General features: G+C 39.0%; 1 protein-coding gene across 3 annotated transcripts in view; it reads right to left on the reverse strand.

The window, feature by feature from the left end:
* Positions 1-1,284: 1,284 nt before the first annotated feature.
* The window catches only part of METTL8 (methyltransferase 8, tRNA N3-cytidine), a 51,769-nt gene continuing 39,214 nt past the window's right edge, over positions 1,285-13,839 (reverse strand). For 2 of the 3 annotated variants that reach the window (XM_065068747.1, XM_065068748.1), the window contains exons 11-12: positions 11,427-11,505; positions 6,182-7,853 (exon numbers count right to left, since the gene is read on the reverse strand). In XM_065068747.1, the coding sequence (XP_064924819.1) occupies positions 7,769-7,853; positions 11,427-11,505 (164 nt within the window). In that variant the 3' untranslated portion in view covers positions 6,182-7,768. Of the gene's footprint in view, positions 1,437-6,181; positions 7,854-11,426; positions 11,506-13,839 lie in introns of those variants that run through there. The other variant, XR_010473676.1, reaches the window with a different exon arrangement.

The following is a 13,839-nucleotide window of genomic DNA, read 5'->3' on the forward strand; positions in this document are numbered from 1 at the left end:
CGCTCCAGCACCTCAATGTCTGTCTTTCTTGTAGTGAGGGGCCCAAAACTGAACACAGTATTCAAGGTGAGGCCTCACCAGCACCGAGTACAGTGGCACAATCACTTCTCTAGTCCCACTGGCCACACTTTTCTTGATACAAGCCACAGTGATGCTGGCCGCCTTGGCCACCTGGGCCCATCAATTATTTGCAATGCCAGTGAAACCGAGGTTTTGTTTGTTAAAAAGGCTTCAAATTATTTGTTAGTTCTGTGTCATCTTGGCACTTTGGATAAGAGATTGACAGTGGTATTTTTTTAAAGCATAAGCTATTACAGTATACCATGCTGTGTATTTGCCAGTATGTATGAATTTTATACATAGATATATGTATACACACATGTACATATGCACTCACCTATCCCATATATAGGTCATACACTCACCCTGTAACTATGCCAGCACCAGCAGCCAATCTGATTTAACTATCATAGTAGAAAATTATTCTTTTAACTAAATAGACATACTGGTACAGCAGCTTGAGTAGAAAATGCCTAAATTATTTCATCATTGAAACGATGTATTTATGACATTTCTAGGTTAGATGGAACATAGTATATGCTGGGAAAACATAACTTGGGAGAAGAAAATATTGTTTTCTGTCTTGTTGAATGCTGGAAGATTGTAGCTCAAACACCATCCATCCACCACTGAGCACATGTGGACCCTCCCTGTATCAGACCAACGCGCTCCTGGCCAGCATGTGCTGGAACGACAGGCAGAATCTTCCAGTCTGTGTCCTGTAGCTCAGAGGGTTTAAAATGCAGTTTTGGCACCAGCACAAGGTAAAATGCCAAGTGACTGCACCAGCACATGCAGACCAACTCAGACTGTAACAGCTTCTGCACCTGATTCTCACGTGGAATTTCTATTTATGACCAAATAGGAGTGTTGCAATTGTACTAACATTAATTTTCAAGTTTAGTTAAAGTTTTCTAAAACTGATTCAGAGCAATAATATTTTTATAGGAAAAAGTTATTTAGGTCTTGATTAAATGATTTTTGAGGCTCACTGAATTAGAGCTGTCTCCCTGAGCCACATACTGTACTACATGCTTTATAATCTTTTTAATATAGCACTTGCTAGCAACTCTGAGTTGCAAGGTAACAAATGCATACATAACTAATACAGTAGCAAAAATACCTCCCCCAAATATACCAGCATATCAAGAAGCAGAGAAGCCAAAATGAAAAAAAAAATTGTATCACAGTAAGCCTACATTCAAGAAACAAACACAAACACCATGTAAGCACAGATCTATTTTTATCATCCATGCAGTTGTCATAAACTGCATTTATCATACCTTTGATATCATCATCATCAGTCAGATCCAGTGATCCACCTCTGCTATGATTATTTGTACGGCAAATCTCCAAGAAGCCTGCAAACAGCTTTCCTTCAAACCAAACACAAAAATTAAATGTGTCTTTTTTACCATAGAAATGTTCCTCTCGGCTCCAGTCTCCCTGCTCTAGCTACTAAGATTGTTAGCTGCATTCTAGTCAGAATCAAGGACACTTTTACAATCCCTTCTTATGTGCGTCATTTTAATAAAAAATAATTCGGTTTTAAATGTTCCCTGAAGAAGAAATGAAACAACCCAACCTGATGGATGCTACAGTCACTTTTTTTCCCCCCACCTGTCTGTTTTCATGTTATTCTATTGCTTTTCTTCCAATGTCCCTTGCAATCTACTTGTCTGCTGTTTCCTGCAATTTTTTCTTACACTTAGACTATTCCTTTTATAATGCTGCTCTCAGGTAAACAGGCCCCTCTTATCTGTCAGGCTTCTTCTCCATTTTTCTTTAAGCTCATGCTTTTCCACACGTTTCGTACTTCTGTCTCACTCTTTACACCTTATATCTTCTTTCCTGAAGTATCTGTCTTGCCTAGAGCTTATTTTTTTGCCTTTGATTTTAAGCCATTAGAGACAGACAGTGTTTGCAGAGAGCCATGTCTGTATGTGGTTCCTAACAGCAATGGGGCATGTCTTGATGCTTTTTTCAGGCAAAAGTAATACCAGTTTAGGGCTGCTGTGGTTTGTTTGTTTGGTTGTTGTTGTTAATTGTTGAATAAAGCCTTCAAATTTTGGCCAAATATTATCAATGCTAAGCCTGACAGATGATGAAATACTATATATTAAAGTGACAGTATTATAATTTATAGATTGCCCGCCTCTAATCCCTTCCAGCTCCAGCTGAGCTGGTCTAGAGCTTCACAAAACCCCCTGTGGTGGCAACAGGGGAGTTGCTTTGCCCCATCTGACCTAACACCCACCTAGTCCAGTGTCCTGTCCAGGCACCTTGTATTCCTCCAAGAAAATGACAAAAGCCCCATAGTCAGCAGATTTGGGACTACCTTTCCTTCTCACCCACCACCCTGCCACACACGCACAAGGTCCTGGAAAATAGCAGTACAGGAGACAAGCTGGCCAGCAGATTCCTGAAGAGTACTGAGAAGAACTGTGATTTCAGACAGCTGAGGAGATAAGAGAGGAAAGGCTCTTAGGCATATTATTTAGCTTATCAGATAATAGTTCCTGATTAGGCCAAAGGTGGAAGGTATACATATAAAACTGATCACAAAACAATAAAATTAATGATGCCAAAGAAAGCGTGGAGGGGCAGAAAAAGAATGGGCTTCCAAAAGCCGATTTTAATTGGCTTAAGGACTGAATGGGTGCGTAGATCTTTTGGAAGAAATTCAGAAGGAAACAGGAGCATAGGAGAGCTGACAGTTACTGAGAGAAGTGTATTAAAGGCACAACAGCAGACTACCCTGATGCAAAGAAAGCACTGAAAGAGAGCAGCAAGGCTTCATCAGGAGCTATTTAACTAAAAGACAAGAAGCAATCACACAAAAATGTGGAAACAAGAACAGATGACTGAAAGCATGTTCAAAGGAATAACACACGCATGGGGAACAAATCAGGGAGGCTAAGAGGCAAAATGAATTAAACTAGGGAAGCACCTAAAAGCCATTAAAAGGTTACACACACATGCACACATGAAATAAGGGAGACAAAGGAAGGTTCAAATCCAAAATCTAACAAGAAAGATAGCAAATAATGTGACACAGAGAAGACTAAAATATTCAATGGTCTTTTTTGCCTAATGTGTCTACAAAAACCTTAACATCAGATATGCACAGCAATTAATTTTAACAAAGGTCAAGAAGCACAGAGCAGAATAGGGAGGGAATGAGATAAGTGATATTAAGATGTGCCGGGTTCCAATCCTGCTGACTGAAAAGTGTAGTTCAGAAAGCAGTGGATAAAACTTGGCTGCCTGTAGCCTTGTGTCTCCTGTTTGCATTAGCCCAGAGCAAAAGCTCCTAAATTTATGTCAGGAATATTCATAACGTTCTTCTGCGAGTTTTCAAATGCCTGATATCATGGTTTCACTTACACTGAATTCCTTGTTGCCATGGAGGACTCTCTATTTACCTGCTCCTTCTCAGTAAAACTGTAAAGATGTGGTAGCTTTGAGACCACCACCACTCAGGCCAGTTGGGTTGGGAAGGGAGCAACAAGCTCAAGAGGGATGGTGTAGTCTGACTGGTCATACAGTGCGATCATATAAATTGTATTTCCGTAGGAAAATATGCTAAAAAACACCCTGGAACACTTAAAAAGATAAAATAATATCCGCATGATATTCTGGGGGGGTGGGTGTTTGTGTTTTTGTTTTTTTGAGAATTTGTGAAGTTGAAGAGAGAGCCTAGAAGACTAGAAAGGATTAAAATACTGCCTGTCTTAAGAATTAGAGTTCAATTGACCTAACTTTCACACATTCTTATCCATCTATGAGGGCCACTATCATAAGTTACTAGGCAGTTAGGGTATAGGTATGAACAATATGATAGAAAACAATTAAGCAATAGGACACTAAAATGTAATCTTAGGATCATGAGCGTGTCAAAACTCTCTAATTTCCTTCTCAGAAAGGGTAACAGGCCTGTTGAATAAGAAACAAGCAGTAAATGTGATATCTGCACTTTAACAAAGCTTTTAGCTGTGTCCTCTCTAATTTTACCTGCAATACAAAAAATGGTGTACATGAAATCAAGTAAGAGTTGACACATAAGTAGTTAAAATATTTATCGCAATCAGTATTTATCAACCGTTTCCTGACAAAGCAGGATGGCACTGCAGTAACATCCTTCAGGGATTTCTCATCGGTCCTATTCTGTTCAATTTTTCATTGAACAGGTTGAATAATAGAACAGGGAGTAAACTTGTGAAATTTGCAAAAAAATCTAGAAGGGGGTTGCAAACTCATAGGAAAGCAGATCAGCATTCAAAATATCTAGATAACATGAGAAACAGTATAACTGCAACAAGCTCCTATTATATACAGAGAAACTAAGCACTACCCGTGACAAAAAGAAAATGGAGTAGATCAATACAATATGATGATGCTTCAACAAGGCGACAGGATTGCAGAAGGGGATAGGAAGGTTTGAGTGGATTTTAAACTAAGTATGAGTCAACAACACGATGATGTTGCAGAAGGGCATTTCTCATTCCAGGAATTGTGCCGTATGTGAGATGCAGCACCTAATTATTCTACAACCTTCAGTGCCGCAGAGGCCTCAGCTGGAGCATTCTGTGCAATTTTGGGCGATGCACTCCAAGAACAATTTCAACAATTTTGATGGAGTTTAAATAAAATCAAGAAGAATGATAAGTTATTTTGAAAATATGACTTAAAATGAAAGGTTGAAGGAATGGGGCTTGGCTTTCTCAGAACAAGACGACTGTGGGGAAAATGCATATTTTAAAAGGCAGCATACAGAGAGCCATGATCAACAGTTCTTCGTACCCACTTGAATTACCACAAGTAATTGCTTAATTTGCAGCAGAGTACACTAGATGAGGAAAAAAAAAATATGAAACAATAACAGAAAAAATCCTATGTCTAGATTAGATGGAATAGGTTTATGGAGGTTGTGGAATCCCCTTCATTTGTGGTTTTTAACAGCAGCCTGCACAAACATCTGTCAGGGATGACCTAGTTACCCATTTCCTGCCTCAGAACAGCTATGGACTGGATGACCTTTTAACGTCTTTTTCTGCCCCTCTTCTTTTTTTTCCCCTGTAACGATTTCAGTACTAGAAAACCTGTTTGCTATAATTTGGCTGCCATAGGTTAGGCAGTACAACTGCGATAAGCAGCCAGGGCCTTAGTAAAATAAAACAAACCTCCACATAAAATAAGAAATAATTCAGAAAATGAAAAAATAAAGACACAGACTTCAGCAATTTTAAAACATAAACAGGTAAAAAAATATATACATATATATATATCAATAAACCCAATTTTTATAATGGCAAATGTTATTAACATTTTTTTCACCAGCTTGCATGTATAAATCTTTGCAAAAGCTTCATTCAACACTCACTATATTCTGTTAATAATGACAGAGTTGACCGTCATATTAAGTGACATGATCAACCACACTGCAAAAATCATAGTGCTGTTTTAAATTTAACTAAAAAAAATTTTTTTATTAATTACATTGTTTATTAAAATACAGTTCTATTGTCCAAAACATCTATTTTATAACCATTAAGATGTCAAATTGAGATTCTGAATTCTTTTAAAATAGGTAGTAAAAGGTAATTTGATTTTAATTCTTAATTTTAATCTGGGTTTATTTAAAAGAAAAAAAAAACTATGATTTTCAAGAAGAAACAAAAGTGATAATGAAATATAGAAAAACAACTCACAGAAAAACTCTGAATGAAGCTCTGTCAGTACCTCAGAGTTATGATGGTATCGTAAACCACATGAGAGCTTTTCTCCCATGCTTAAGATGCTGTCATCAGAAACCTTCTGTGTTTATCCACAGTAGCATTAGGTATCACTGTTACCAGTACTTAGATAATAATCAACCTATGCGTACACACAGAGCTATTGTTACAGTTGATTTGATGACACTTTCATCCTGAGAGCTAATGCAAACCCTTTTAAAGAAACAAAAATATCATGTGTGTTCAAGTCTTCGTGGCTACTGTTAAACTTCTAGATGACTGCCAGGAGTTCACTGTAAAAGATATATATTTCTTTTTCCATTTTTCATAACTACCAAGAAGGCCTCTTCCAATTATCTAAGCATGAAAAAAAATATGTTCCAGAATAGCATTTAAAAGTATTTATTTAAGATTACTTTCCCAGAAGTCTACAACATTTTCAGACCAAGCTTGTAGTTTACAAAACATACATAGCATAGGATGGTTTTCATGTGTTTCAATCAACCAATCAACAAAATAAAGCAATTCCTACTACTGGCCTGCAGTGGGATAAAAGGAAACATGTTGGTAGACCAGAGACATCTGGCTCAAAATATGGGATGTGTGGCCAAAGGCCATAACATATTCCATATTACCAAGATCACCACCAAAAATCTGATCAACCTTTCCAAAATAGTGTGAATTATCAGAATTCCACTAACTGGTAATTTATTCAAGATCAATGTAATTCTTATGTTTGGCTCTGCTGTTTCTGTAGACAGGCATGTTTAATTCTGTGTGTGTTTCCCAGATGCTGCTAGGTGAAAATGACCTGAGAAGGAATGTACTGAAGTAGCAAGACAAGAAAGCAAAATGCCCATTACTCCAGTTGGTGTATGACATTCATAAGGCAACTGCGGAGATTAGCTTTAATTTCCAGATGTAACACACAACTGCGTGCCAGATTTTTACAATGCAGAAATGTGAGCAGGAGGACATTGTGGGAACACTGACACATACCAATGGGTTCCTTTTCATTTTCTGGGTTGGATTTTTGACTGTCCTAAATGCCAAAATATAGCTCTTTCTCCCCCTTCCCAGCTTCGTTTAAAGCACACAGACAAGATGTGAACTATAGAATGTAAGAATAAGTGTAACTGTTTGGGAAATATTGAGAAGAAATTACAATGGTTGTGCCTGTAAAAGTAAGTTCATATGCACACAAAACCCCAAATGTATACTACCAACTGTGCAGTTTCTACCTACAAAGTGAAAATTTGTGCCTATAAATATATGTTTTTGTGGGTACGTAGAATTACTGCTTTTCAAACTGTCTCAAATTGAAATTGAATGTTAGGCCTCCCCATCCTTCCACTGCATACAGAATGAATGGCATCATAAGGGAATTTGTTTGTATCTCATATCTTTTTTTTTTTTCACTAAATTGTATTTCCAGACTGTTCCAAGCAGCTGTTCATCTAATTCATCAGCAAGAACCATAGAATATAGTCGACAAGATTATACTGCTTTCCTTTGGTCCCTTTGGAGAAGCAGAGGAAAAGTAGAGAAGTAGGAGAGGAAAGAATGCAATATGTAAGTGTATAGGAAACCACAAAATTCCCACAGTCCTGAAACTCAGACCTTAGTTATAGGCAAAACCCCACAAACTGCTATTTGACGTGTTAATTGAAATCTAGCTTTCCACATGGTCCCCTTTTCTTCTCAACACAAGGGACACTAGCTGCTCTTGACAAAGAAAAATAATCAAATGCCTGTCATGTAGTTTTGCCTTGCTTACTTCAAGAACAAAGGGTTAAGACAGACATTGAGAAAGCATCCAAGAGATTAGATAAACAAATAAAAATGTGTGTGTATGTGTATATGTGCATATGATGATAATTCCTAGACATCTTTACCTCTCCTCTTGCTGCAACACATACAAAAGATGGTGTCAAGCCCGTTAGGCCTCCTCCCTTTCTCTTCTGCTGCAGCTTTCAGTAGGCACAATGCTTATTAGTACCATAACAAACAGGCATTTTGTAGTTCAAGACAATCACATCTTGGGAGCAAAATCTATGGCTAAATTAAAAAAAAAAAAAAAAAGAAAAAGGTCATAAGTTAAAGACTCAAACTGCAAACCAACCCAGAAAGTAACAGCAGATATTAAAACATACCACGGGCTGCAGAGATGACACTGACTCCATTGACTCTTACCTGCACCTAATCAAAGAGCCTCAAAGATCAAACCAGACACGTTCATCACTTGCTTGTAATTTGCTCTATGGCAGTCCAGCAGTGTTTAATAGAAGAAGTATTAACAACCACAGGAAATACAGGTGAAAAAGAATTCTGCACATCCTTCAGTTAAGGCAGGATTTTTTATTTTGTATTTTTCATCCCTTGTTTCAGTATCAAGCACTGGTGGCTTTTAGTAGTGGACCTGCAGCCCAGTGGCAATCGGTACACTAGAGCAGCCTTCATTACCGTCAGGCAATATTAGCTTTGCAGATTTTTCTAGAAGGCAGAAGAGGTTTTTTCGCTGCACTCTCTCATTAGCTTCCTAATTCTCCAATAAATATTAAGAGGGTTGGATTAATAATTCTTGCCAATTTTAGTAGGAAGCAGTTACTGTCCACTAATAATAAATATTTATATTTGCAGTTGTTTTCTCTGTTATGTTACATCTTGACCCATAGCTGTTCTTTTCACAAACAATTCCTATTTGTTGCATATTTGTAAAAGTAAGTATCAGTATGCAGATACTGTAGCATATTTTAAGGATGTCCTGCTGCTGCCTGGATACATGTGCAATTTAAGTCCTCTATTATGACCTTATTTTGAGATTTCCTCTATTTCCCATCTATGTTATATTTCAATCTCCCTTTTTTAGATTGTCTCCAATTTGTTGGCCCCATTCTTGTAATGAAGTGTCTCTAACTGAATGCTTTCAGTCTGGCTTGACAGATGTACGACAGGATGAATCTGGTATCATAGTTCGTATATTAGAGAAAAAGATCAAAACTGCATCCTCCACAACATTGATTAAAGGACGGCTTGAATCCATAAGGCATTTCAGGACATACTGCTAAAGATATTGCCTTTGAGAACAGGAAAATTGAATCTATTGCATGTTGTATAAAAAGCTAAATCCTGGAGATACTCAGCACACAACCTGAAACATGCTGGCATGAAATGAGGCAATTAAGTGGTCTCACTGTGCCAAGCTGAATACCTCAGGATGGTGACATCTAATACCACAATTCAGAACTTTGCCGTCTTGAGTAAAACTTTCAGTACTTTCAGACTCTAAAAGGGATCTGACACCTCACACTACTATACTACTTCTTTCTGATTTGGTATACATCCATTTTTTTCACTTCATTTTTTGGAAATTATTCAATAAAATCTGTGTCTTCCCTTCTTAAGTTCTCTCTACTGTGTTTTCCTATTTGCGATCAAGAAAGCTCAAATTTCTCAGGGACGATCACTGCAAAGAAATTCTGGGTCCAGCTTTAGTATGAGTCTTGTTTTACCATTTACAGTGACAGAAGAATTCCATAACATAGACAACAGCTGCTGCTGAGCTTAAAGCTACAAGGCACCACTTGATCCAAGAGTCAGCTGATTTTAAGTGTGCAATCAAATACAGGCAGGGAAAAACTGACTGATGTGTCAGAGCCTCCTTAATTTGGAGGAAGATATTACACAGTGCACTGAAGCACCCATTATAGCTGCTATTGCTGCATATATGTATAAGCTCAGCAGAAGGTGATCTCCATTGCTCTGGCAGGAGGCACCCAGCCACTATTCAGAGAAAGAACAAGTGCTTCCTTCCATGTCATTAATCGAGCTGAGAGAAGCAATCAGAAGTACAAAGCAGAGATCAAATTTCACAGGGAGAGGCTGAATTAAATTTTGGAGTACTCTGACAAGTATCCGGGGAGCTGCAGGAAACTATTACGCAATATAATTTTACCTACAGGATTCATTCTCATGCAAACACATCAAGGAGTTATTTTCTTAGCTGACATCTAAAAACCCCTATAAAAAAAGAGTATGTTAGTCTTACCAGGAAGACATGGGGCAGCGGTCTTTCACATTGTAGGCATCATACTGGCCAAAGACCCTCTGTAATATAGCTGATGTCCACAGCACTCTACCTACTGAACAGTGGGTCAATTGAGAGTCCTTTTCCTTTTTTCATGAGGTGTAAGATACCTCCCAGAAATGTGTGCATGACAATATCTGCTTTACAAAAGGTAAGACCTGAGGATAGGAAGCTAATACAGAACTAAACAGAACTAAAAAAGAGAGCTGGAAAAATAGTGTCGTGAAGGGCTTTAAAAACTTAATTATAAATGGTGTGCTTTATTAATAAAAAATTTTTAAAAACTTTACCACATCTGACATTCTTTGATTAGTTTAAAAAACATACAAAAAACAAATGTTAACCACAGTTCCACAAAGAAACCCAACTCATCCTGAGTCTGTCTCATTCAGATATGAAGAAAATAATCACAGAATCAAAGAATGGTTTGTGTTAGAAGGGACCTTAAAGATCCTCTAGTTCCAGCCCCCCCGCCATGGGCAGGGACACCTTCCACTAGACCAGGTTGGACAAAGCCCCATCCAACCTGTCCTTGAACGCTCCAGGGATGGGGCATCCACAGCTTCTCTGGGCAGCCTGTTCCAGTGCCTCACCGCCCTCATGGGGAAGAATTTCTTCCTTATATCTAATCTGAATCTGCCCTCTTTCAGTTTAAAGCCATTATCCCTTGTCCTATCACTACACGGCCTTGTACCAAGTCGCTCTTCAGCTTTCTTGTAGGCCCTCTTTAGGTACTGGAAGGTGCTAGAAGGTCTCCCCAGGGCTATATCCGATGGTACTCTACCAAGCAGATCCCTGAAGAGACCAAGGTCTGCTCTCCTGAAGTCCAGGGTAGCAAGCTTGCTGTGTGCCCTCCTTGCTGCCCTAAGGATCTTGAACTCCACCATTTCATGGTTCCTGCATCCAAGGCTGCCGTTGGTCTTCACATTCCCTACCAGCCCCTCCTCATTGGTGAGAACAAGGTCTAGCATAGCACTTCTTCTCATTGGCTTCTCTATCACTTGGAGTTATCATCAACACATTCCAGGAACCTCCTGGATTGTTCATGCCCTACTGTGTTGTCCCTCCAACAGATATCAAGGTGGTTGAAGTCCCCCCATGAGGACCATGGCTTGTGAAGGTGAGGTTGCTCCTGTCTGTCTATAGAGGGCCTCAACTGCTCAGTCTTCCTGGTCAGGCGGCCTGTAGCAGACCCCCACTATAATGTCACCTGTCCTTGCCTTCCCTTCGATCCTGACCCATAAGCTCTTGCTTGGCTCCTCATTCATCCCCAGATGGAGTTCCATGTACTCCAGCTGATCACTGACATAGAGGGCAACACCCTCCCCCTCCCATCTACCCTGCCTGTCCTTCCTAAAGAGCCTGTATCCTTCCATTCCAATACTCTGGTCATAGGAGCCACCCCACCACATCTCCGTGATGCCAATGAGATCACAGCCCTGCAGGTGTGCACACATCTCTAACTCCTCTTGTTTATTCCCCATGCAACGTGTGTTTGCACAGAGGCATTTGAGTTGGGACCCCGATGAAGATGACTTACTGACCGGAGTGACTGGAACTGCTTCCTGGTGTTTTTCAGGTGCTGTCCTGCTGACCTGGGACCCTTCTCCAGGCCCTGGGCATCTGTAAAACCCAGAAAGCTGGTGACTAACATTAATACACTGTTCCACAGGATGCTTGCAGCAGCTATTATTGGCTATGGGTGTCATTCAATGTTATCCTCTTTCTATGCTATTGAATTGATGATGTGCTGGCAGAGGCTGTATTTTATACATTAGCTTTCCTAGGAAAGGACAACTGCACCTTAGGGGTAAAATTGTGATTGTACTGAAGTCAGCGGCAAAGCTCTCATTGTTATAAATAGGGCTAGAATTTCACATTAGGAGTTATTGTATGGAGAGATGTACTAATCCTTTATTCCTCATCTGTCTCTCTAGGGGAAAACTTACTCTTACTTTTGCAAAATCTTATATAAGACTCAATACTGACACATAAAAGAGCATATCTATCAGACCTGACCACTAAAAGACAATGCCTCTCATTTTCTGCCTTCCAAAGAGATTCACCATTCCCATTCCACTATCATAGAAAAGACAGTGAAAGCGATGCCTGTCTCAGGTGATGGACTTCACTCAAGGTTTAAGGATCTTAGGGAAGCAAAGGGAACATAGTTTGTTATCAGATATATCACGTGTATTTGTTATTCATGTACTTTATAATCTGCCGAAATATGTTTCAATGCCAACAAAACTTACCCTTAAAGCACTAAAATCAGCCATAAGACTCATACAGACGACTCCGTATATAATTTTCATTTTGTTCAAAGAAAATCCTACCCAATTTTCCTATCAGATAATTCCACTTCAGGCAGTAAGGGTAAGTGCCTAATGACACACAGGGCTCCTTCAGCTGCTTGCATGCTAACAACTAATATAATTGTGCCTTGCTTTTTATTTTAAATGGAGACTACCTGCTTCCCATAATAATGGTCCTTCGTTAGAGGACATATTCCATCATGGTTAGCATGATACCTACCCAAGTACCCAATGGGAGTTGTACTTTGGATAATAAATGTAACTTCTTTGTTCCATACAGATTTTGTGCCAGTTCTGTTTCCTTTTCACTTATTCTAGTCACTATTTTGATCTTCTTTTTGATGATAGTACCACAGTACACTCATAAATTCACATGCCAAGTTATTAATAAGTAAAAAAAAAACAATCCAAAGAAGTTATAAAATATCCCGTAAAACTTGTTCAAAATAAAATTTTTAGATCCTATGGGGGAAGGGATAATCCATGGCCAACTGGACATGGTCATTCATTTATAACATTATTTAGAAGCAAGCAAAATAGCAGCAAGACATTTCTGCACATTGGTTTTTATTTTTTATTCTATTTTTTATGTATTTCTGTATTGTTTCCCAACTGCACTTCAGGCATGCGTAAAGCAACACAACTGCTGTCTATGCAGTTCTAAGATTTTGCCTGTGTGTAGCTGGGAAGGAGCAAGTCAGCTTGCTTTGTTTTGGAATTTTTGTTTTGTTTTACACTCACATGCACACAAATATGAGTACTTATGTAGGAGCATACAACATTAAAGAGATGTTCCTTTTGTGTAGCTTCTGAGAGAGAGCCGAATCATTTCCAAAGCAAGCTCTGTTCTCACGCGTCAAGCTTTGCTAATACTGCAGAAATATCTGTTGTTCTAGATGACCAACGTTTTATTTCTGAGCTCTAGTAGATCCCTTAAATAGTCCAAGTCTCATTCCTGTAGTGCCTAGAGAAAACAGAGCAGGATACTGATGGTAATTTATTATTCTTTGAACAAGCGGAGCAAGGAACAGCAGACAAATGGGCAGTACCCTCCATCTCTGAGAACACACAGCATCGTTCTACACTAGCTGCAAACCTTAAGTGCCAAAGTTGCTGCTATGCATATTATTGTATCACTTTCTAACCCAACCATGAGCTGACAATGAGATGAAATGATTATTCACCAGGATGGGACAATTTCTGACATAGCTTCATAACCAGTTGCAGTTAAGCAGCTGAACTCCAGGATTGCAGCCATGCCCATTTTGCTGATATGACAAATACAAAATACCCAGGTTGCCTGAGAATCCTCTGTTTACATATAGCCTTAGTGGCCCTTAGTGATGATGGTTATCTTATCCATGGCTCTTGTTATCTGGTCCTGATGCTCAGCAATGGCAAACTGTTTACTGGATAGCTTCTTGGCATGAGATTCAACAATTTGAAAGAAGAGTCTACATAGGTTTTTTGGGGAAAAAAGGTACGATTGCTTTTTACAGAATATTTTACTTTTCAGTACTGTCATTCCAAACTCTAGTCCTCCTACCTTTGTGTGATAAAGGGTAAGATCAACCTTTTTGGCAAGGAACGCTACAGGGCAGTGGAAGAAAAATAGTCCATCTGGGGACCAGGATGCCAATAA

Source organism: Columba livia, chromosome 7 (assembly GCF_036013475.1).
Source record: "Columba livia isolate bColLiv1 breed racing homer chromosome 7, bColLiv1.pat.W.v2, whole genome shotgun sequence".
Lineage (NCBI taxonomy): Eukaryota > Metazoa > Chordata > Aves > Columbiformes > Columbidae > Columba > Columba livia.